At 34.9% G+C, this 25820-nt stretch overlaps 1 protein-coding gene across 3 annotated transcripts in view; it reads left to right on the top strand.

Annotated features, from left to right (window-relative positions):
- The window catches only part of LOC118267704 (G-protein coupled receptor moody), a 57615-nt gene that overhangs the window by 17293 nt on the left and 14502 nt on the right, over positions 1-25820 (top strand). For 2 of the 3 annotated variants that reach the window (XM_050694036.1, XM_035581834.2), the window contains exons 2-3: positions 3222-3244; positions 25364-25438. In XM_050694036.1, coding sequence (XP_050549993.1) covers positions 25371-25438 — 68 coding nt within the window. In that variant the 5' untranslated portion in view covers positions 3222-3244; positions 25364-25370. The remainder of the gene's footprint in view (positions 1-3221; positions 3245-25363; positions 25439-25820) is intronic. The other variant, XM_035581833.2, reaches the window with a different exon arrangement.

Genomic DNA, 25820 nt, shown 5'->3' with positions numbered 1-25820 from the left:
CATAATAGTTTTGATACTACTCTGTGACCTCCAAGGACAAGAATTCGAGCCGCCAGCAAATTACCTGAGAACGTTAGCAAATTATAAATGTTGTTAGTCCTATGTTGCCTATTTTGCAACTGTTTTAATAATATGGGACCTATATTACTTTGTTACCGCCAATCCGCCTTGAGTACGCACGGTGATTAATGCTCAAACCTTTGACGTGTGAGAAGAGGCCTTTACTCAGCAGTCAGTACTGTATAGTTTTCAAGAAAATAGTTTAAATATCTCCAATACTTTGAAAATCAAAACATATTTTATTCCAAAAAAACTACGTCATATTTGTGAAATACTCCATCAGTTTTTATTTACGGCGCAAACTCCCTCCAATACATCTAAAGATTTGTTTGATCTATATCCAATGCAGACCACGTATTGGGTATTTCGAATTTGAATTTCTAAGCCTCCTGAGGCTAAACAGAAGTAATATAACTATGAAATATTGGCACTTCTATAAAAATCTGGTATCTTCGAAACTGTATTTTATACGTTTTTCTAGAACTTGCCTTAAAACATGTAATATAAAAATGATACAGGCAAAAACGTGCCTATATAGGATACAAGAAAAGGAACCAATAAAATATTCAGGTTTAATAAAACGCTTACCGCCAATTCACAGGAGATCTGAAGTAAACAAAACGGCAACTGAGCGTTTTGGGAGACACTTGAGTAACTTAAAGTTATTGAAACTCAGTATAATTATTAAAGGGCTGTTTCCCCACGAGTATGAAACAATTTACATGGTACATTAAAGTATCAGTGTAACTTAGGAACGGAACAATATTCGAAAACACGAATTCCCATACGAGCGCTCCGTAAACGAAATTCTTGTCTCCGTTTGATGTTTGCTTTATAAAGTATTGCCGACAAATACTTACATGTCTTAAACTGTTTTCCTTAAGCTCTATTCATACTTCTATCTATCTACACTAAACGCCGTGGTGGTCACCGGTGACCGACGTTAACGGAGGATTTGCCTTCAACAGTTTTCTATTGGCAGTCAAAGACTTAAAATTGATTTACTAATAATACCAATATTTGCTGTCCAACCCAAACTTAAAAGAGTATCGAAAACAGATTCTCAAATACCATAACAATATCTTACTATTTCTTTATAACTTCAATCACTACTGACCCCTCATCCACACCAAAACTAAAAAATCCAGTTGCTTTTAGAACCTCCATTCCATTTCTACCGCACATAGGAAAATCGAAAATGGATCAAAAATCCCTGAGTTTTGAACACCGCACCGTAGTGAATTTTAATGTTCGACACGTGTAACGCCACACGTAGTCTATATACCTAGGTCGGATGCCCAGCAAGACCTATTTTCCCTATGTCATCATCCAGGCTTATATTTTCCTTTCTTCAATGTAGGTACTGCAGATAGCAGGTAAATGATTCGAATAATTCGGTCAAGCTTTGTCATTGACTCTCTGTGAGTTAAAATGCGTTAACATTGTACGAATAAGGATTGTAGAGAGACACTGGATATCACTGCAAGGACCGCCTAGAGGAAACGGTGGCGGTGTGCGCTGCATAGGCTGAGCATCGCCGTGTCTTAAACGAAGTGGTTGGGACGGCGACCTCTCGCGTCCGACATTGGTTCAACCATGGCGCGGAGCGAGGGTTACTGGGATACCGTCTGCTCCTGCTGCGAAGCAGTCATGCTAGCTAAGGAGGAGGCGGGGCGCGTGAGGGAACAAACCCCCTCACGCCCCAGCCGTCGCGAGAGACACTCCGGGAGTCGGGAATCGCGCGACGATCTCCGGCCACCGTAAGTGCGGGCCTGCGGACGGCGAGCAAGGGTAGCTCGCCGCCCTGCGAAGCACTCATGCTAGCTACGAAGGAAGCATGGTGATTAATGCTCCTAAACCTTGTTGATGATGATTCAACCAACCACAATAATAATAATATAATACCAACCACTATAAACAGAGATTAAATAATATTTTATGTTGTCGAAATAAACACTACGTGCAACAATGTAAATAAATTGTGTAAATAAATGAAATGTATATTACCTACACACAGTAAACCATAACCACTACCTATTAAATAAATCATTCATATTTACTATTTAAACTTTATTTTATATCCTTGCAAATATTAAAATTTTACGTTGGGATTAATTTCGCTTAAAGTTTTTGGAAGATTCATTATCTTTATTTTTATCTGATAAACTAAGTTATCGGATACGAATCTTAGACTTTTTTTATTTTGGCGCTTATCACTTACAGTTGAAATAGTTTGATCCATATTTCTAATCATAAAGAAGGACCAACGAGACAGTCAACCCGTTTTCCCTACATTGCATACCCTAAAAAAAAGTAGCCTATTGACGACAATAGGCTACTTTTTTTCCTTTCTTCATAATACCTACTTAGTACCTATAGATGCAAATACTAGGAACTTGTTCTATGAAAAGTACTACTAAATTTTGAGGAAGGGCGACACTTTTGGATTACTTAAAACATGTTTTATTCCTTTAAGAGTTCTTCCCATTCATCTTATTACACATCTGTCATCACATAATCAACTCATATTCGTCTCTATCATCGTTCACACCAAAATAATGTAAGTAATGTCTATATAAAAACTTCTTGGTACATTCGACACATTATTAAATAACATTGATGGATCTACCCGACTTTCCTAATTTCTCTAGTACACACAGATAGCACATGAAGATATACATTTTTGTGATATTTCTTCTGATTACTTTGAACTTTATTACTGTTCCAGTAAAGTTGATATTACGTTGAAGTTTATATGTTCAGGGTAGCTTGATGTGCCAGTTTTTATGTTACTAAAGCTACGGAATGAGGTGTGGCGCTTGTTGATTGATAAGCATGTTTGTTTTGGGATAAAAAATTATGATAAATTCTCTTCTAAGTGCAAAGAGTTCTATGAACCCGAAATCGCAATGTTTTCGGAAATAAAATGGAATTGTGTTTTGCTATTTTGTTTCTTATTGTCCGTAGAATAGCGTAGAATATTTAATGGTTGAAATGTTTGTACTCGTATGACATGACACAAAAACTGATGTGATATGGTGATCTAAAATTTACTTTCACAAAGTAAATAAAATATTTGTCAACTCAATACTGGTTTTATAAGCATGATATTAGCAAATTCTCCCTGAGATATTAATAAGCATTTCTATTAATTGTTTCAGATTCCCGAGCGCAGGTTCACCAGGTAAATTAAGGAACATAATACCACTTTTAAAAACTAGTACGCATTCCGTATGACGTCATCAGTACGCATCGCATGTAGGCATTGCTGATGATGCGGTCCGTACGATGCGGATCAGCGGACGCAGTTGTATGAGTTTCTATACAAGGCAAACTAAAATCCGTTGCGTACGATGCGTGTGTTGCGTACGATGCCGGCCTGTGGATGCTTACCATAATTGTTACAGCATTGTAAACTTACATCAATGACGAAAGATTCACGATGGACTCGCCCATACAATTTGCAACACGATCCATTAAAATCAATCCGTTATACATACCACGGGTTAACTAACTTGTTACATACGAGTATTTGCATAATGAAGTAATTGTTTTGTTAAACTAAAGGATACGTTTTCGAATGTTAATGGACAAAACCAAATTACATTTCAAAGGATTTCTAAATGAACTGAAACGTTTATCATCCTAAACTTTACTCTTATGTGGATGTGATAAGGTTTTGAATACTTACTCTACTCGCACACATGATAAAATAAATAAGTTTAGATAAAACACGTGTGAATGAGAACAAATTTTTATACCAAAATACTATCGAATTTGAGCACAGAATCTTAAAAAAATATTAAACAATCTCAGGTTTTTATTTCTCACAAAAGATTTCGGTGACAATCAGACGGATTGGACAACAGAGCATTAATAATCAGGTCCAATTGCTAACCCTAGGGTACGAATCCCTGAAAAGAGATTAAGTGAACCGCCCACGTACACTCGAGGATTTTGATACAGATTAGAAGACGAAACTATTTTGTCCAACACGGTTCTATAGGACCCTGATAAAACAGCTGAGACCTAATACCGGCTCAGTGTGACAACAAAGTACTAAAGCCTATACGGATGACAGCCGTTTTGGATCTTGTAATTCTATCAAAATGTTTTGTCTAGCCTCGAAGCCCCGAACACAGTAATAGATTGATTACCTCCTGTCAAGTCGTCGCCCACAAACAAACACTGTTTATAATGGCTCTCAACGCGTGGGAAGTGATCCAGCCGACGCTTAATATATACCTATAACATTTTCCTTCACGAGACTTCAAACAGCCTATTGACCAAAAATATAAATGATGAAAGTGCTTCGGTGTGCTATTAGACATTTTATCTAGCATTATGTAGACATTATCTAATATCAAGTGCTTTGTGCAATGATATAATCAATTTGTTTTGCTATAGGAATTTTGGGTATCGTGGGTGGCGCTAGTGTAGCTTTAAGTCTTTAGCTCAATACGGTGAAGTATAGATAGAGATTGTTTAACTTCAATGGAATCTTTAATTTTAGTAGTAAATTTTATAATATCTGAAGTAGGAGTGAGGCATATTTATCGTAACCGATAAAAGTAACAGATATCTAAAAATAACTAACAACAACTGTTACTGCCAACATATTTTATCTGTTAATTTAATAACAGACCCTCAAATCCTGTTACCACGGCTATTACTATTATTCATTGTAACAGTCCTTACACAAACCGACTGTTAGTTGTTACCAATACCATAGGTTACTACGTACGGCTGTTACTTTGTTGTACATGCGTATTCAATCTCTCTCTCTTTGACTCATTAATGAATGACCTTTGCGAAAAGAGACACACCTATTATTTATTTCGGAACATGTTTACTTCTCACTCTTACTAAAGCGATTAAACGACGCTAAAAAGAGAAGCACCTAGTATTTATTAGTCCTAAAATATAGTCGGTGTTCTTGCAAGAACAAATAGTAAGGAAAAAGTGACTTCTATATTTAGTTGCATTACCTGTCAAGTGTTACAAGGCCTGACCAGTGACCATTTTAAAAAATACGTATAATGTATTTTATTTTCTCTATGGCAATTTCAGTAAAAACTGAAATTGCCATAAATTTTGTTGTTTCAAAATAATTACAATTTACAATTTTTTTTATTTGAAAATTTTGTTTTTTCAAAATAATTGCAATTTAATATAGACATATTAAATTGTTTTAGACCAGCCAACCAACACGCAACGCGAACGTAATAAAGAATTGAAAACTTAAAAAAAGTGAAATTTTAATCGTATCTATTTATGTAACTAATTCTTTGATATAACGGAATTCGTGTTTAAAAAATTTGAGTTTTACGATTTTACTTTTTTGGCCAGCCAATTATTTATTTATTCAAATTTGTAGTAGTAACTGGACGACATAAATAAAAATGCTCTTTTATATCTATTTTCTATACGATTTTCGGTTTTAAAGAGTACTAGATAAAGAAGACGTTTTATCGTCCGTACAATAATAACAGGCTGTTATTTAGTAACAGATATTTGGATCTGTTATTTTTATGTAACAGTAACAGTTATAACAGATATAGTGTTTAACCTGTTACAACCCATCTCTAATCTGAAGTGAACGCAATAAAGTTATGATTATAAGAACAGAAATCGAATGTTTGCGACTATTTTCATCTCCCGCTTACATTATATTATGTACTGATAACTACTATATCGTCATGTGTCTACACAAACCAATTTAACACTGGTAGCGACAATTACGTCAAGTTCAAGATAACTTCTAAAACAAATACACAGTTTGCATATCAGTCTGTTTGTTCCATGATTACTCGTCTCACGTGTAAAGGGGATTGCTCATCCACATTATAACTACAATAACATTAAATGCCTATGTTCATTCTGAATGAACTTAAATGGTCAATGAATGAATCATTACATTTTTTTCCTTAGTGTTTCACGACAGTGCGTCATAAGCGGTTTACGATACAAAAACATGTATGTTAATTGAGTTGCTATGTTGATTATAATGGCATACTTCTTAGGTGATTAGAAGATAGATACTAACCTTTCAAATACATAACATCACACATTTTATAACCGAATCCTGGACTTTAGATCTCGTCTACAATAGCCTCTCTTTTGCCACGCTTGGTAAACGTGTTAGAGATCGATCAGGTGTCAGAGAACGCTGCTGCCCGGGCTTTACTTAATATTCCTTAGTCGACTTTTACGACGCCTACGTTAAAACAAGAAATAGGCGCACGACACGCCTCAAGGAGTCATTAGACTACCACAGATGGGGCCCATTAGAGCCGATGCCTGATCCGCAGCTGCAGACTACCTACCGGGTTTACCGGGGCTCCGGCGCGAAAAAGAGAAGTAGGAACAGGGTGGTTTTTAGTCAGTAAGGCAGGAGAAGTCATTGGATGATTTTTCCTCTTCAAAAAAAGGCTTAGTAACAAATGTGCCATCACTACATGGCCAAGTCCAGACTATGACAGAGAATTTCGAAATCGACAAACAATAAGAAGCAGGTTATTAAGTAACTTTCTCAGCTTAGTGGATTCAAGTAGACGTAAGTGAAGTCTTGTTTCGAGGAATCAGTGCAAATCCATATTTGTTACGCTAGTGACTAGTTACTAGTTGACGATAAACAATGTTACGGCCGAGTTCTCTTCGTACGAGCTGATGATTAGTAAATGTACGTACTTAAGTAATTGGATTAATTATAAATTGTTTGTTCAACAAAGAAAACTTGCGTATAAGAGGAAATACGATTAGCTAGCAACGGGTCTTGATTAAAATTTTTGAGCCAAATAGATTTTTTTGTGATATAAGCCGGTAAATGGCCTTTTTGGGGGTTAGGAATTTAAGGGTTGTTCGGGAATCGGGGATTGGAAAGATTAGGAGTAATTGATGGGCCTCTAGTAACCTCACTTACACAACGAAGCATTGTTTCACGTCGGTTTTCTGTAAGGCCGTGGTATCACTCCGATTGAGCCGGCTCATACGTGCTGAAGCATTGCTCTCCCACACAAAAAAATATTATTAAGATGTTCGAACTTTCCGTTGCCCTTCAATTAATACGGAGCCTAAAATAACGTTTAGATATTGACAAAAAGTGGGTGTATTGAAGACCTTTAAGAACGGGGGAAAAATAAAAAAATATTCATACAATTTCCTAGTAAACACTGAATAAAAATGTTCTGTAATAATATTTCAGATATCGTCAACAAATCAAATCGAAACTGAGTCCAAATATTACGTCCTTTCCTTCAAATAAAGCTGGAATTGGGTAGTGAATGTTAACGCTTCCTGAACATAAATCTGGAGCGACTTACCATAATCTGATGGTATTGGTTGAAAAAACCACTGCACGGTAATATACTTCAAAGCAAAAATACATCCCTATCCCTAATATGATCTTTTGATATTAAGATGAAGTCATTTTAGTGACTGCAAGTATAAATCTAAGCATTATTTTAGGTATTGCATACCTATTCAGAGTCTTTTGAATCCTCCAATAAAAAGATTCGGGATTTTTCAATGTTCATAGTTTTAAATGGGACTAAGCAGTTTTTTTATTTCTATTTATATTAGTTCTCCACGAACTCTTGGTGCGTGCCCTTGTCATACTTTAAGCAGTCTGGTTTGTAATCGTATCATTATTTCATGCCAGAGGTATTTACCATTGATTTTCAGTCACACTTTCGATTATGTGCATCCTATCCATAAATATGTTTCCTAATTCTGACACAAAACAATAGAACCTTTCTACTGATGTAACTACTGATTAAGTGAGTCATTTGACAATTTTCACTGGAAATTCACCACGAGGTAACTTCAACGGCCTTGTGGCAGAACAAAGAACTATCAGAGTAAAAGGAATGGGAATGACGAGTGACAAGTGTCCACGATTACTCGTCACTGCTCAACTAATACATAACGTTTCCACGTCACTTAATTCCCTCATTTACGATGCTGATGCCATTCCTCACATATTTAACATCTTCACTACATCTACCAAGGGATAATAGCCTCTAAATCCCCCTTAATAAGCTCCATCATCCCGCGAAAACTATTTACCGGAATGTGTTAACGATAGTCTGTAAGAGAGATTATACAAATTGCATAAGAACTGTTGGGGCATTGCAATTTTGACCTTCGCGTTATTGGAATAGAGATGTTGACGGACGCATTTTTTTGGATGCATGTTGTCTTTATCGCTAGCTAATGGCTCTTTGTAAGATGTATGTTGGATTTAGTAGCGTGGAAATGGGACAATAGAATGATAACGCACATTGGGAAATATCAGACTAAATGTTACTACTATTTGTTTTCAGAAAAAATCAGAACTATTTCAATCGCTATAGACACCCGAAACACTAGAGGCGTTGCAAGTGCGTTGCCGGCCTTGGGGAGGGTTAGGAGTTAAAAGGTTGTTGGGGAATCGAGGATTGGGAAGGGACCCCCCATCCCAATCCTCGATTCTCTTTTGGTGGATCAAATTGGGCTTTTGGTAACTTCATTTACACAACGAAACACAATACAAGCATTGTTTCACGTCGGTTTTCTGTGATGCCGCGGTGTCAATCCGGTCGAGCCGGCCCATTTGTGCCAAAGCATGACTCTCCTACACTTGAATATCTAACTGGAAAACTTTTAAACGTCATTTGCACTTGACTCGATCAATGAGGTTATTAATTCCTATTTAGTAAAACAGGTTCAAATGAATGCACATATTTACTTCCTTATCTATACACAAACACACATACACGTGCTAGGCAACGCTAACGTAATGACAGTAATAATTAAACAATTTAATTATCTTATCTAAACAACAGAAGAATTTGTTTTACTTAAAATGGGATTAATTTTACTACCACGGAGCTTAATTAATAAATTACTAGTTAATAGTTACTTAGGTACGTAGGTATTATTCAAATATTAAAGCTAAAAAACTATTCAAATTTACTTAAATACTTACTTAAGGGAAAACATTATGGTAGAGCCTTTTAGTAAGTCTAGTATTTACAAAAAGGCTTTTAACTCTTCATCTATTATGTTCCTTGATATTTTCCCAACTTTATAAACCTACGCAGGATTTTTGTATAGAACCTTCAAGTCACTCCAAGTTCGCTTCTTCTATACAATACAACGTGACGTCTATAAAGTTAAACGAGGGGTACACGTTATTTTAGACCTATTTTTTGTTAAATATATCTTAGTTAATTAGTGACACTGTAAAAAGGCGCATAATCATAAAAATACACTTGTGTCGCCTTTTATTTTCTTTACCGCCAACATTTTAAAGTCAGGTATTATGCTTAAAACCTTCTCCTAAGTCTGAAAAATACTTTGCTGAAAACCTCATAAAAATCAGTTCAGCCAAAAGCGAGATAATCGCGTACAAACAAACATTCATACATACAGATCAAACTGAAAGCCTCCCTTTTTTGAAGTCGGTTAAAAATATGAAGCATATGTAAATTAGTTTCGGTACACACACTGTTTGCGACCGCTCCTCCAAAAATGCCTTAACTTTTAAGTGATCATTAAAAATATTCTCCATCCTCCTGCCCTTAGTACGGTTTACTTGATTGTTTACGGAATAAATAACAAAGGAGCTAACGTATCACATGATAAGTCGATAAAAACCATGAAGAAGACCCCAGAAGAGATTTACAAGCTGCTATCTTTTTACAAAGAAGTATGGACTCACGGTCTTTTCTTCCAACTTTGAACGATTAGATTAAAGATTAAACAACAAACTAGGTCGAGATTCGAAATACAAATGCGTTCCTAAACGATCATACATCAAGTCGTTTACACATAATTCTAGGATATAATCGACCCCAAAACGATACCGAAAGCAACTCGATTAACCTATATCGAGAATCGAAAACTTACTCGATCATTGTATTGATTCGCTGTTCCCGAATTTGTATTGGAGTGTAATGTAGTATTCATTTGTTTGTGTTTGCATTGATTGATTTAAGTTTTTGTTTGTAATTCGGATGAAGAAAGAACTTATTGAGAATTGTGTGTTTTAGGAAAAAAAATGAAACCAACTTAACTAAAAATTTAAAAGATAAACGGGCCTTTGCGAGTTGGCTTCGGCTTCTCGTACGCCTTCCAAAGGTCCGCGACCATGTGGTTGCGTGCAAGGAAAGGACAAACATAATCTATACTGTAAAATAAATCTATAATCTTTTGCCATGAAGATTTTTTTTTTATATAAACGTTGCCCCACACTAGGATTTTCTCCTGTGTCGTGGGTGCGTTTACAAACATACAAGTTCACATACACATGACACCCAGACCCGAAACAACAATTTGTGGATCACACAAAGAGTTGCTCCGTGCGGGAATCGAACCCGCTACCCGTTGCGCGGCAGCCAGTTGCCCAGCCACCGCACCAACCGTGCAGTCAATTAGATAAACATATTCATAAAATACCAACTTATCTGAATATCTATCATAATATTTATGTTAATTTTACAATATATTACTGCCAAAAACTAATATATTAACTTTAACACACTTGCATGTATACCCCTACATACAGATATAAGCATTACATTTTGCAATATATATGTTGTTACTCGTAGGACTTAACATCTGACAATCATCATCATAAACACAGCAATAAAGTCCGTCATAAACTTAAAATTCTTATCTTCTACAATAAAATATACCTATGTAATAAGTACCTATGTATACATTATGTTATGTTATGTCACAACCCTTTAACACCAAGAGAAAATTACTTATGTTGGTACGTGTTACACAGGTGCTTAAAATGCTCTGTAAATTGGATCTAATTCTGTGCAGAATGTATAATTAAAATGTGAAATAATTTTAGGGAACACACAGAGTAAAGTTCCCTAAGAAAAGAAGGATCCTTTGACCAAAAAAGGTGATCGAAAAAGGCCCGAATTGCTTCGAGAAAAGGATGGTATGGCCGTGCCGCTTTTTTTTTGCTCGACTTGGCGGGGGCACTGCCGTGCCCCCAGATCATGTCTGTCGGGCTTACTGCCCAACTGTTGTTCGTTGGGATTTTTTATCCATGTTTATTCGCATGTAAACTTCATATTTGCGATGTAGAGTTTATGACGTCATCCGTGGATTTTGATCGTCGATCTTCTATGTGCGACTTCTATCATCTGTCACTTGTCACGTGTTGCCACATAATTATCCATACTTCACCCAGCCTTATTGGGTGTTTCCGTTTTCATCCCAAGTTTTCATCCCACGAATATTTTATTCCGTTTTCTACCCAAATCTTAGTCCGCGTTCTACCCACAATCATAATAATAGTTGTTTTTTCCGTATTCTACCTAAAATATATTCCTGTTTCTACCCACTGCAGTTTATAATTGTTTTTTGTACAGACAGAAAAATAATCTTAAACTATTTAAACTTTTTATACTTATAATTTGATGAAGAAAATAAAAGAACAAGTCAAATCTGCCGATGGTCGCTATTCAACAGATCTACGAAAATGAAGTTTTATTAATAAAAGAACAAGGGTTAGATTTAGTAGAAGAAATCCCCAAGTTCTCAAGTGTGAAAACATCATTTTTCGATGCCCGAAACAGAAGTCAAAATGTTTCTAAATTAGTATTTAAGAACAAAAGGGAAGTAGAAATACCGAACACCTTCAAAGATTTTTTACTGTTTGATTACGAAGATAGCAATAATAGAATAATTGCGTTCGCTACACATGAAGCTAGAGATCGAATGAGTAAACTTGCAATGTTTTTTGGAGACGGAACAGTTAAATGTTGCATACGACCATTTATGCAGCTATATATGTCATTCATGGTGACATGGGCAGCACAGATGTAGGTGTAGGTTTACAATCTGTGATTTTTTTAAAATGTAGAATTGACGAATCTGTGATTTTCTAGATATCAATATTCTAAAGACTTAGTTGTGTTAATTATGAATAAAGATTTTTCTAACAAAGTTTGTTTGTCTGCTAACGTTACTTACATAAGTACATAAGTTACTAAACAGTTATGTACTATGCCGTGGGTTGAAAACGGAGTCCATTTTTGTTGCGGGTTGAAAGCGGAATAATTATTATTATTTTTAACTCCTGGGATGAAAACGTGGGATGAAAACGGAAACACCCGCCTTATTTATTTTAGATAATGTCACTATCTATCCATTGTTTCTCTTTCTTCCTCTGTCTCTTCCTATTTTTTTCGACTTCAGTTTCTTTTCGATACATATACCTTTTCTAGAACTATTCATCAAAACTAATACCTGTTACCTAGTAATAGTAAAAGTGCGTACTAAAATACACACACACTATGAATGTTCAATAACATTGAATAAAATAAAACATGTTTCACAAACACATCTTCGTAGATATGAGATGTTCCTATAACAGCAATTGGTAGAGGCTACGGCTTGGGTACACCGAAACTTTTTTACTAATTCCCTAGGGTCTAGGGTCATCGTAACATAACCTATTTGGGACGGCCAAAGACGGCCAAGGGACCAAAACGTGTAACTTTATTCTTTTGATCTACAATATTCGATCTCGATGACTTAATAATTTTAGAAGTTATGTGAAACAGAAATACTTAATAATATTCTCAGTATTAAAATTTAAATTATTGTGATTCAAAATACTTTACGGTATTTTTGGAAGCATCTACTAGTACCACACATTTGCACTCAAATCTAGCTTCAAAACTAAGTTTATGATTTTGCCGGAGATGCACAGGGTGCAATTTCACCTTAATCTGATTCCGACAACATCAAAAATAATACTATCTTCAGACCTACAATTTGTTTAAGCTGCAGTGCTGCAGCTTCACAAATACAGCCGTGCTCTACCTAACCCTTTACACAACAAAGATATGTGTACACTATAATAAAACTAATAATCCTAAATAGTATGCTTTCCTGTGCAGGCCTGCACAGGAAAGCATACTAATAAACACGTAGTAAGCACAATAAGCAAATGTTCAGTTACCACATCAACTTACAAATCAATGCTACAAACATCTCATCTTTACTCAAAACATTTGTCTTAAGTTAATTTGCTGATCTTCCACGTATGTACTTAAGTAAACAAATGATGAATCAGTGCTGACTCAGTCACTCAGTGACATTCTCTCGCCTCAGGTAGCGGTCAGTGAATCATCACGCCGTCATTTCGTCACGGCTTTACGCTAAATCTTGGTTATGTAATGATTTAAATGATTTTTGTCGTCATTTTATACTATAAGATATTTGAATTGTTTATATGAGATTGAATTATTTTTGTATTTTTTTTTATTTCTGATCTATTCTATTCTAAGCGATTTTAAACTTTATTAACCTAGCTACAGGTTCGACGACCGAATTCGGTTTTAATAAATTCCTTAGATTATGGTCAATTGTTGACATAAGTTCTATTGATTTGCTGTCGAAAACGTAAACCTAGGCGATCAAAGATTATGGATTACTGAAGATCGGTTACCAATTTCAACCGTTAACAGTATCTTAGCAGAAATTAATCAAAAACAGCCACAAATCTTTACTAGAACTCCGAAACCAGATAATTAAAACCGATAACAAGTTGACGAGTACTTAGAATTAGCCCAAAGCTAATTGTACCTGCCGTTTACTATCCAAACTAGTCCTGATTAATCCAAATACAAGTACTAGTGTCAATTAAAACTAGAAGCAGATTAATTGTCAAGAACAAGGTACCTGAATAAAGGACCTAGGATAGTTCCCGGATTCACTTTGTGTATTTATAAACAATAGTTCGTAGAACAATACTAAGGTACATTGTTTGAGTGGACCTTGCATAACCATTCAGGTTGGCCAGTGAAGTGAATAAGCTGGGTGATGATATGAACAGCGCGACGGACAAAGGGAGAGTTAGTAGATAGCTTAGTTAGTTTAGTAGAAAGAGAGTATCGTTGTTTGTGAGAATAGTGGTACGCGGAGGGTATATTTTGGTGCAGTGGTTTCAAAGACGGGAGCCTAGGGTGAGGCGAGACGGAGTGTCAGACTCTGCCTTTAAGCAATGTAAGTTTTTCAAACCACATCTGAAGTTAAAAAATAAAATAAACAGTGCACACTTCATACCTCTATAAATTACCTAATTGTGTAAATTGCGTTTAGTATTTTAACAAACCAAACACCGAAAGTAATACACCAGAGTAAGTATCAAACGCCAAATCACGCATCCACTAGCCACGCTAGCAACTACTGAACCAACAATATTAACACGAATTTTTACTTCATTTAAAACAAATACTAATTCCTTGATTTTGACTCAACCAAATTTCTTAGACACCATAAGTAGGTAATTATTCTGTGGTTCTGTTAGGTAATGATGTTATGACGAACCACTTTCAAACAGTATAAGGTCAAAATGACTCATTGCTCAAGCTTTACGGATACGAATTTACACTTTACTCACGCCTGCACATCGAACTAGCCAGTCTATTAAGGTCTCGCTTTGTATGATCCTTCCATACATTCGACGGCCAGTTTATACTGGATTTGCGTAGCTTGATGTGTATACACCTGCACGTCGACCTATACAAATCCATTTTATCATGGTCTCGCTTTATATGATCCATCCGCATATCCGACGGTCAGTTTGTTCTGGATATGTGTAGTTTGATGTGTATACTTGTGGAACCTCTCACTCATTTATATGTACCCTTGCTTACTCATGCAAGACTAGGTACCCTTTGAAATAGTGTTTCCGACTTGCATTAGACCAGTAGTGATACCATAGAGTATAACTACAATTAAGTGATCATTAATCAGTGTATTCCTTGGATGTGATTCTAAAGTCTAAGTCCAAAACAAATACGTATCATATTAAGGAGATCTAATACAAATAACATGTATGTACATTGTACAGTCATACCTCATATTTAGATTTATTCACATACAACGTATACTCAAGTTGTATTTGTAAACAAAGGAAATATATGTAGTAAGCATTATAATTACAAATAATAACAGCAATAAACACAAGTCACAAAGATTTCCGCCACAAAGGACTTAAAAATTTACATTTTTCTACCTTTCCTGTCCCAGCAAATCTGTCAAGAATTATAATTTTAAGAGCTCGTGTATTTTCCACGAAACAAAGAACAAACGTTTTTAAACAAAAGAAAGGAAACAATTATTTGGAGTAAAACGTTATTTCTAAGGTTACTTGAAATGTTTAAGAAGAACCATGACGAAAAAAGTTTGGTTTTATCGCTGTAGACCTTAAAATTAATGAAGAAGTATTTAGTAAGTAAGTCTAATGAGTGGCAAAATCAGAGAATGAAGAGTCCCTCTGTGACTCGAAACTAGTAAAGCTTTTCTCCATTAATTTACGTGAGTAAGCCGTCATTTTTAGTATCAGTCATTATTATATCAGACATAAATGTCCCGTTTGTACCTACCTATAGTAATAAAACAACCTACCTATAATAATAATCATTCTTTAAAAATAATATCAAATTCAAACCAACTCTTTCTACTTTATTCCAAAAAAGATTAGGATCCACATAAACCTAAACAGAATCATCCAACAATACCTATCCACCTGAATTACCTCAGAGCTAGACCCACGCTACTGCGAACCACGAACTTACAGTTGATCGAAATCCCAGGAAGAGATCATTACGGTCCAACAGCTACACTCCCAGGGGTAATCCGGGGTCGGGATGACATGAAGCGTGCCCATAACAATTCCCTTCCTACACTCGTAAATCAAAGATTATTTTATTGCCTGATTCATAACAGAGGGGAACATTATCTGTAATTCAGTGTAGGTGGCGCTGGCCGGACAACGACCGACAAATTGGTACCATTGCAATGCAATCATTATCACGAACACCTATACGCACTATGAATATTGTTGATACGATTTGACAGAAGATGATAATTTTGCAAACACAGCTGCGTATGATTGTGTGATACGTTCAATGCAATAACTATTCACCTACTTATAAAATTGATATTTATATGCATGTGTGTAAGAACTTCAAAATTACATATTTTTACCTGAATGCTACGAAGTTTTGATTTATAATCTTGTACTAATGTATGAAAATCAAAAATTAAAGATGTTTATTGTTTATGACACTTTCACTCCAAAACCACTACACCCAATTTAATGAATTTGAGTAAAGAGATAAATAAAACTCTGGACTCTGTCTAATTAAATAAAAGATGAAGTATTATATATTAAACTCGATTTGAGTAACACCGCAATATTAAGGTAGTATAGATAGTACATATATCAAAAATATAATATGTAGCTATATACCTATATAACACCGTCTGGTGAACAGATTAGTAGTCGCAGACTTTAATAATTGAGGTATTAAGTAGATATTGTTGTTCAGTTTTCTTTGTTCTCTTTCACAAACTATAATATAATAAGAACTAGAAATAAAAATATAAGCTAAGTAACAATACCCACATTCATTTTTCTTCCAAATGGCTGTCTATTTATAAAACTCTTCAAAAAATTATCAAGTATATTACTACCTTTAAAATGTTGAAAATCTGTGTAAAATAAAAAACTAAATATCTAGGTTAAGAACCAACTAACTAACTAAAATACGCGAATGCTTACTTATTTTTAGTAGGTATTTTAAAAATAAGAACAAAGTTTAAAATTTTAACGATTCATAACAGACAGGGAAGATTATTTCCACCTCGATTTTTATATAAAAAATATTTTTAACACTAGTTTCGAACAAAATGTAACTTACTTACTTACGAACAAACAATAAATTCACACTAAAAAGAGTAACAGTACAGTAACAGATCATAACTAGCAAAATCGTTTGTTTTCTAAAGGAATTGGCTGCGTAGGCGCATCCTTCACTGCACAAACGTTCATTACCCACTTATGTCGTGATAAATTGGTTAATTGTCGGCGCAGGAGTATCTTGTCGTCTATGAAGCGATGACATAATACAACGGTTATTATAAGCGATGCTGTATTCGATACGAGTTCATAGTTCCTGTTTATGATTGATTACATGAAGAAGCCACTAATGATACTTCTTTCTTGGGGAGGGAAAATCTAATGGTTTCTCCTGCCTTGAGCGATGAAAGAGGGAGTGTTAAACTCTTACTCACTTAAAATCACCCCGTTCCTACTCCTGCTTTTCGAGCCAAAGCTTCTGCAAATTCGCTAGGTATTATTTACCAACGTATTGAAATATTTTTTACAATTTTTGTCTGTCTGTTTGTTCTGGCTAATCTCTGAAATTGCTGGACTGATTTTGACGGGACTTTTATTAGCAGGTAGCTGATGTACAAAGGAGTAACTTAGGCTTATTTTATTAGTTACAAAGTCCTTAATGCTCGCGAACAAGGACCCGAACATGATAAAATATTACTTAATTCTTACCCATCTTTTTGTGTGTGAACAAAACCTTTTCCCTACACACACGCTAATATGCCCAGCTTATTTAAACAACACACTACCGGATTTCATTAAGCCAATTTGAACTTCTGACTAACGCCTACATATCATTAACAGACGAACGGGACAATGATCTTTCCTTATATGGAAGATGTAAATTAAACTATGTATTGTCAGAGTGTATATCTAATGCTTTCTCTGATCATAATAGAATAGGTAATTTACATAATAATGCCATTGATTTGTTTAATTCAATTTTCTATAGCCTACTCTTTGTAAATGTAAGTTTCTTGGTGGTAGTTTGAGTCCATTAGACTAATGACTAGTGTTATTTACTCTTCTATGCATTTACGTAGGAGATACTGTAGTAATAGTACGTAATTAGTCCTTCGATTTCGGGAGAGGAAAAATTGAATTTCAATGTTGGTGCACTGTTGGTGCGGTGGCTGGGCAACTGGCTGCCGCGCAACGGGTAGCGGGTTCGATTCCCGCACGGAGCAACTCTTGTGTGATCCACAAATTGTTGTTTCGGGTCTGGGTGTCATGTGTATGTGAACTTGTATGTTTGTAAACGCACCCACGACACAGGAGAAAATCTTAGTGTGGGGCAACGTTTATTTAAAAAACAAAAAAAAAAAACAAAAAACAAAAAAATCGTAAATCATAGTTTGAGATAGACATTTTGTTAATAAAACCCATAAGCCCTCTTGGCCCAATCCATGAATTCCGCAATATTGTAATTTTCAGTTATTTCTACGGACCCAAATACGTTCTAACGTCATTGAAAGAAAAACAGAAAGATTTTAATATGTTTATTAAACATATAAACATACATACATACATAACCTCACGCCTGAGATAACGCCAATTGTTACAAATCTTACATACCTCTTTTATAATGTGTATTAAACTAAAATAATGTGTCTCCCATCCCATGTTTGTATGGACAAAGGACACAAATATAGACCAAACAGTAAGTAACTGAATTTTATTCAAGTGTAAACTCTTCGGGTTTTGTGCAAACAAGCTTTCTTTCGCAATATACGGGACTTTGATCTCAAAGAGACCTTTTAAACGTCGACTTCACTTCGACTTTATAAAGTATAAGGTCAACATTATTCTATTCAGAGGTTATCGAAATCAATTTCACTATTTGCCATAAAAAAACAATAAAATCAACTCGGGTCTTTAAAATATTTATCAGAAAATTGGGAAATTGGTTTTGTTTGTAAGGCGATGCTAAAACGATGCTAGATTTTGGTACTTAAGGACATGAATAATTTAATTGGTTCTCGTTTACCACATTTTTAAATGCTTTTTTTATGTTATAAGCCAGTAAACGGCGTAGACGTAGACGTATCACCTGATGGTAAGCGCTCGCTGCCGTATTAACACTTTACGTAGAGAAGAACTGAATCTGACTTCTCACTTTTCGCCGTTAAAATATGTTATGTTATGACTCTCATGAGATAAGTATGTGGCGTTCATATTACAATCACACGTCAGTTACAACTCATAATAAATACACCTCTGTATTTTGGACATTTATAAATACAGTACCTATAAGTCACATTTTAAGTCCGTGGTATATATTTTTTTAACAAAACATGGTATTTACCAAACGAGGCTGGTAACCTGGAATTCTTAAGTAATAAAGAAAACGTTTAGTAAAGAGAGGAAGGTAGTAAACTGACACTACTATACGTATTGTTTCGGGACCACATAGTCCCAAAACAACGGAATGTTTCCGTTAAGACTACCGTATGTAGAAAATTCACTAAATTATCGTGCCGCGAAAAGTTGTGAAAACGAGATGTATATCGTTATATCATGTATATCGTTCTGAATCTTATTGGTTGTTTACTGAATAATCTGGTATAGATTATGGTTTCATATTATGTAATAATAGAACAAACCCATGTTCCATATGATAGGAGGCGAAATTATTGCGATATAACAGCACACAATTTTTAATCATCATAATATTTTAGAAAACTTTAGAATTAAAACCTAGTCTTAGATACTATCGTCACTTCATAGGTAGTGCATTGTTTATCAAATCGTGAAATAGTATAGGTATTACCTACCCCAAAAAAGAAACATTGCTAGCCATTAACTCAGGTACTTTATAAACTTAGTTCCTAATTCTAGATCTAAAGATTTTCCCGAAGTAATAGTTCTCTGAGGACTAATAAGTCGTATATAGTATCTAAGTATAGACCTTTAGTGTTGTGAATTTTTTTATATAACGTGGAAAGTTTGGGAAATATAATGTTGTACGAAACAAACAAACAACATATTATTTTTATCGCAGTGGACTGTCTAATACAGTTGTCACAGGGAAACGTAGTACGATTTTTTTATCATCTTATATTTTGTCTTAATTTCACTATTATATGTGTGTAATCAAAAAAGCAATCGTATCTTAACAATCCATGCACCTTCTCTCAAAAGACTGCACGGATGGCCTGTTTTATTCCCGCACGAAGCATCTCTTTGTGTGATCCACAAATTCTTGTTTTGGGTCTGAGTGTCATGTGTGTGTGAACTTGTGTGTTGTTTATGAACGCACCCACTACGGCACAATTAGAAATCCTAGAGTTTTTAAGAGAAATTTGTTTTTTTTAACGTGTACTTATTGTTTTTAATCTTGCCTGTTTTTATGTCTTCGTACTTTCCCAGTTTGTTACCTGTTAGGTACTTGAAAGATTTATTTTTCCTGTCCTATTTTAACTTACAAGTAAATTGCTCTTTTGTTTTGTATTCTTTACCCTATGGGTCAATGTATCGTCAAACTTTACAAATCAAGTTTGGGAAATTGACTCTGCAATAGTCGTACCCTGTTTGTCTATTTGTCTGATATTACTAAAACAATTGCTTATTTTGTCGATATCGAGATACATAACATGGGAAACACAGTTCAGAGAATATGGCAACATAAATATTTATACATCTGACAGTAAAATATTTAAAAATCAAAATGTGAACCAAATTATTGAAACGTAAAACGTAGATATAAATCTGTAATGTTAGGTACATATTAACAGTGATATTATTATTTATTTAAACTCGTTTATTCCTGACTCTACGGTGATCTCTGCTCTACCCTTAATACGAGGTTGCTTTACATTGAATGAAAACGAAACGATAGCGCGTTAGGCGCTCTGCTTGGTTGGTTCATTCGCACCAGCCAATAAGGAGCGCCGGACGAGCTCTCATTTCGATTAATTTGAACGTAAAGAAAACTTGTACTAAGGGTACAGTGATATTAGGTATGTTTTTTGGTAGGCATTTCTAAAAATACATATTATATGTAATAACTTAAAACAACTGGAATTTACAGTCGTAATCATCATCACACCTGAACAACGCTTTTTGATAAAAGTAATAAAAATCAAATCGGAAAACCCATGTTAGATGGCAACACGAATTCTCCCGTGCAAATATTTCAATAAGAATTGATTTGACGCTTGTTTTCTCCAATTATCTCCCAAGTGATGTTGACATTTCCAAAAATAAAATCAAGATTACGGGGAGTAATGCGCTCAAGATTGGGAAGGAACCGGAAATTAAAGATTTCGTTTGATTTTCTACTGAAACATGTTTCTTTTTCCGACCTTAATCCTTGAATTCTTATGTAAAGGGAATCAATTTGTTAGAATGACTATATTTATTTGAAAACGTAGTAGATAGGTAATACTCCTTAGGTATATTTCCTTCCGTACTTATATTTTAAGTCAGTTTTATGTGTAAAACAATGGTATTTCCATTATGTAGGATTGAGGGAGTCCCCATCACCGGAACTGCGTGTGAATTCTAACTACAGCGTCTAATGCACAGAGTTAAATAGACGTTTGAAATAGAGGTTCATACAAAAATTTAACACATAAAAGATTTAAATACAAAATATTTAAGATATTTACCTAAAAGATTTGAAGGACAGTGTTTAAAACACTTTTTAAGTACACTACAGTCTTTTAAACTGTGTATCAGACACTTAACCTCTTGTCTGCTGGTATATGAGAACATATAGAAAACATATTGTGTCTCGTGTGGATCTACGTTATATCAGGGGTAACCCCTTACCGTGTAACCGTAACGTAATGTAATCTGCAAGTGCGACAGCCGGGCAAGGAATCCCGGGTTCGATTCCCGGGTCGGGCAAAGTATTACTGGGACTTATAACACAAATGGTGAAAAGTGAGTGTACATTGTATAGCGGCATTACGTGCCATAATGTGCACCTTCCTTTTCGGGGATAAAGGTGACGTTGCATACGTACTGCATTTATCTATGTGATAGTACACTTTTACTCCTCCTTTAATTGTAATTACTTCAACAACAACTTCCTAATTTGTAAGTGTACAATTATTCAACGTCCAAAGAAACGAAACTAAAATGGCGTCTAATTAACACCAGCTTAGCGTCTGCGGCTGCGCGTACAATTGTTTGAATTGCCCCGGCGCCAATTTGGATCACTTAACGCGCACACCAAAGATAATAATGCACTCATTGAAACTATGAAACGAATCAACAATTATATTCGGTTTGTATGTCATATTTTATATATCTGCTATTATTAGTGGCCGTCTGCTATATACGTTTGTTATTTCCTGGCTAAATAATGAGCACATTAAAAAAATATTTATTAAAAGTTGTTCAGTAATGTAAGAGCTATGCTAATATGTTTGACGGTTTTAGCTAATACTTAATGAAAACATTTCAAAAATGTGTACTACATTTCTATTTGTTTGTCGCAATGTCCAAATGAGTTTTCTTCATAATATGTTATTATATGTATAATTAATATAGGGTAAGTATATATTATATGAAAACTCCCCGTCCGAGTTCTCAGCGACACAGGTACAAACGAACTAATTTCAAACATTTAATATTTGAATAATTCAAAGTTTCGCCAACTTGCCACAAAGTGCTACAATTAAAATACAAAGTTTAGCTTCGTTTCTATTCGCTAGTTCTCACTTAAAGTTGAGATGTTGCTATCACAATATTATTATTCCCATTTTAAATTATAATTCCTGAAATTATAGTTCTTAGAATTATAATTATATTCGTGTGGAATGTGAATCAATATCATTAGAACATGAGACGGGAATATTACCTTGTTTATTTTTGTCTATGAGCTCCCGATATTTCGGTACTGTTGCATCCATGATCACGGGTGAACCGATATCCCGTCTCAAGTTCTAATGATAGTGTTAGTAACCATGTCAGTTGATAAATTTGTATGTGGATCAATGTCAATCAATTATACAACACAATTTCATTGGTTTTTAATTTTTATGGTGAACTGTCAGTTAGGTTTTCATATAGTCCAAGTAGTTAGAGAGAAGGCTGAGAGATTTCAATTTATTTGCGTTTAATGTGACTATATTTTGTATTCAATATAATGCGTAATATATTTGGCATCTCATTATAAATTCATAGAAATCCATTAATGCTCTTAATGACGTGGAAATCGAATCACAAGTTAGTGTATATACTAGTTAGGTATTATAATGCATAATTAACTATGATTGTTCATAGATACCTACCTATATTAGCGATTAAGGTATCACAGTTAATATAGGTACATATTATTAAGTTAGAACGAGCCAAAGCAATAATGTAACTACCTTTCTGGTTACTGCAACCCAGTACAACCACTGTCGAACTGATAGGTACGATTCTGTTAGTAGTACAGAAATAAATAAACTCAATCAATCATTATCAAAAGACGTAAGTCGAAAGTTTCTTTACTTTAGAAGATTTTAACCATCTTTTCTTCCTGCAATACCAGTCGATGATGAATTTGAACCTAATCAACATTATCCAATCTGAAATCGTACTTTAAAACCTGTACGAGTATGCGACATCTATACTCCAACTTGCATTATATTCCAACTTTGTCCTATGGACTATGGAATACACACATGTAATTTTAACATCCTCGCTAAAAATGGACCAGACATCACCTTCACTAAGTACATTTGACCCCAGCATTGCCTGGCTGACCTCAGTCTCCTCAGTGTTGCACTCAAATCAGACTGATCTCATCCACCTTTTGTGCTGTACTGATTAATTGAACTGACTCACATAATCATGGCGGATGTGCCAATTGATTTTCAGCCTAATTATTGTGATACTGTGTCTGCTTTTTGAATGTGTTCACGGTTGATGGCTCTGGGCTTGGCCTCATGACGTTAGGAGTGGCATTCAACACGATACCAGACAATATTTCATATGATTTGCGTGAGAGATATAATATATTATGTTGGTTTTCCTAGGCTGTTAGCTGCATGTCTGTAAGGTCGAGTGCCTTATTAATGCCTTATGAGTCTATTAAACTAGTAAACATATCAATTACCTACGTGCAATTTACCATAGTTGTAGTTCCTATATTTTTTTATATAAAATAATAAACTAAATTTATAATTTTATAGGATTCTATTACCTTTTTATACCCAAAAAATACGTATTAACTGTAACTACTTTCTTTAACTTTAGTCAAATCATTTTTGAGTTAAACCAACTTCAAAATAAGTTCTCAGTTTGACCTATATGCATGCGCGATTATCTCGAGTTTAACTAAACCGATTTTGATGCGGTTTTTAGCATAATATTTTTCTGACATATTAATTTTAAGGGTGATTACTGGACTTAAATAATGTCGACGGTAAAGAAGTTCTAGTTGTTTCAAAGAACAACAGTTCTAGTACAATGTGAGCTCGTGACTACACAATCATGTTGAGTGCATTTGTACTTTCCTACCTATGACAGACTTTTGTCAATTCACTTGCACAGGGTCCCCTTAGGATTCAACACTTTTATCCTGTACAATAAGGTATAACAGAATTATTATATTAGTCAAAATTATAAAAAACTTTAGTGAAATAATGTATAACTTACTTTATATATAATGTACAAGTCAGGTGAGAATGTTAGAATAACACAATTTTGTAAATCGTTACAACGTAGCTATCGAGCTATGTTCTACAATTTCGCTCATAAAACGTCAAACCAGTGGAAACCACCCATAACAAACTTACCGCCAACTCACAGGAAATTTTTCAATAAAAACCACCTTTAATTACTAATTAAATTTAAGGCTAAACATACCTGAAGACGAATCGTCAAAACAATGATTCGTCAATGCGGAATCACGCTGTATTACCGGTTTATAAACATTAATACTTTGAATCCGCTGTTTGTCAGACACTGAGCCATGCGTCACAAACCGTTCATTACTCGATGTTAATTGTAAGGGTCATACTTGGTAACCTCATGGTCTACGAATAGATGGGACGGATCATAGATACACGAATTGTAGACGTAGACGTAATCATTCGGTTTTGAGTGTCATTGACTCGGTTTTAAAGCAGACCTAATCTTTGACTCGAATTGAGTTCTTCATTAGTTTTGATTTTATGCCTAGCTTAGTTTATTAAACACTAATCACACTCATGACTTGTCATGTCTACAAAGTCGTAGGTAGTTATATATACAACTTATATTATAAGTAATGAAAAACTAAAACAAATAAATTACGTACCCTTTTGCTAAACGACTTTTTAAGAGGGCAAATCATCCAATGACTTCTCCCGCCTTGAACGAGGCGAGAGGGAGTGTCAGACTCTTACTGAGTAAAAACCACCCCGTTCCTACTCTTGCTTTTCGAGCCGGAGCCCCGGTCAATCCGACCTTTTTGTTAAACGACTACCAAGTACTAACTAAAGAAAGACTATGCTTACTCTCAGTAAAATAAATTATTAAGATGTGACAAGAAATATACCAACAGGTTTTCAAACTAAATAAATAGGTAATTTACCTAACGTACCTTATTTTCATTCCCCTCATATTTTTTGCCCGTGAAAAATGTAATTAATTTTACTAATGAATATTCGTTAATTGTTTCAGAAACAAAATGGCTGACGACATCATGAACTTCACAGACGAGGTCAGCGCTACGGTGGAGCCGAGCGAACTATCCAAGTAAGAACTTTTATATAATTTCTTCACACAAGCATTAACTAATTACGTAGTAATTACTTCCTCCTTTTTCTTCCTTTAAGATAGTCAGCATATACCTAGGTAACAGTAACACTTTGAATCTCTGAATACTCCAACAAATAGACACGAAATGTTTATTTTTTTTATAGTATAAGCCGGTAAACGGGTCACCTGATGGTAAGCAATCGCCGCCGCCCATGGATGTCTGTAGCTCCAGAGGTGTTACAAATGCGTTGCCCGCCTTTTGGCGTTTGGGTTGGGGAATTGTAAAACGGTATTTTTTTTTTATGGGACTTTTGTATCCACTTATCTCACTTATCTTTTCCTACATTGATATGTAGATCTTTATATTTTCTATTTTAGT

The sequence above is a fragment of the Spodoptera frugiperda genome, chromosome 6, assembly GCF_023101765.2.
Source record: "Spodoptera frugiperda isolate SF20-4 chromosome 6, AGI-APGP_CSIRO_Sfru_2.0, whole genome shotgun sequence".
In the NCBI taxonomy this organism is placed as follows: Eukaryota; Metazoa; Arthropoda; class Insecta; order Lepidoptera; family Noctuidae; genus Spodoptera; species Spodoptera frugiperda.
Note: the sequence above shows the minus strand (reverse complement) of the source record. Positions and strands in the feature narration are given on the sequence as shown.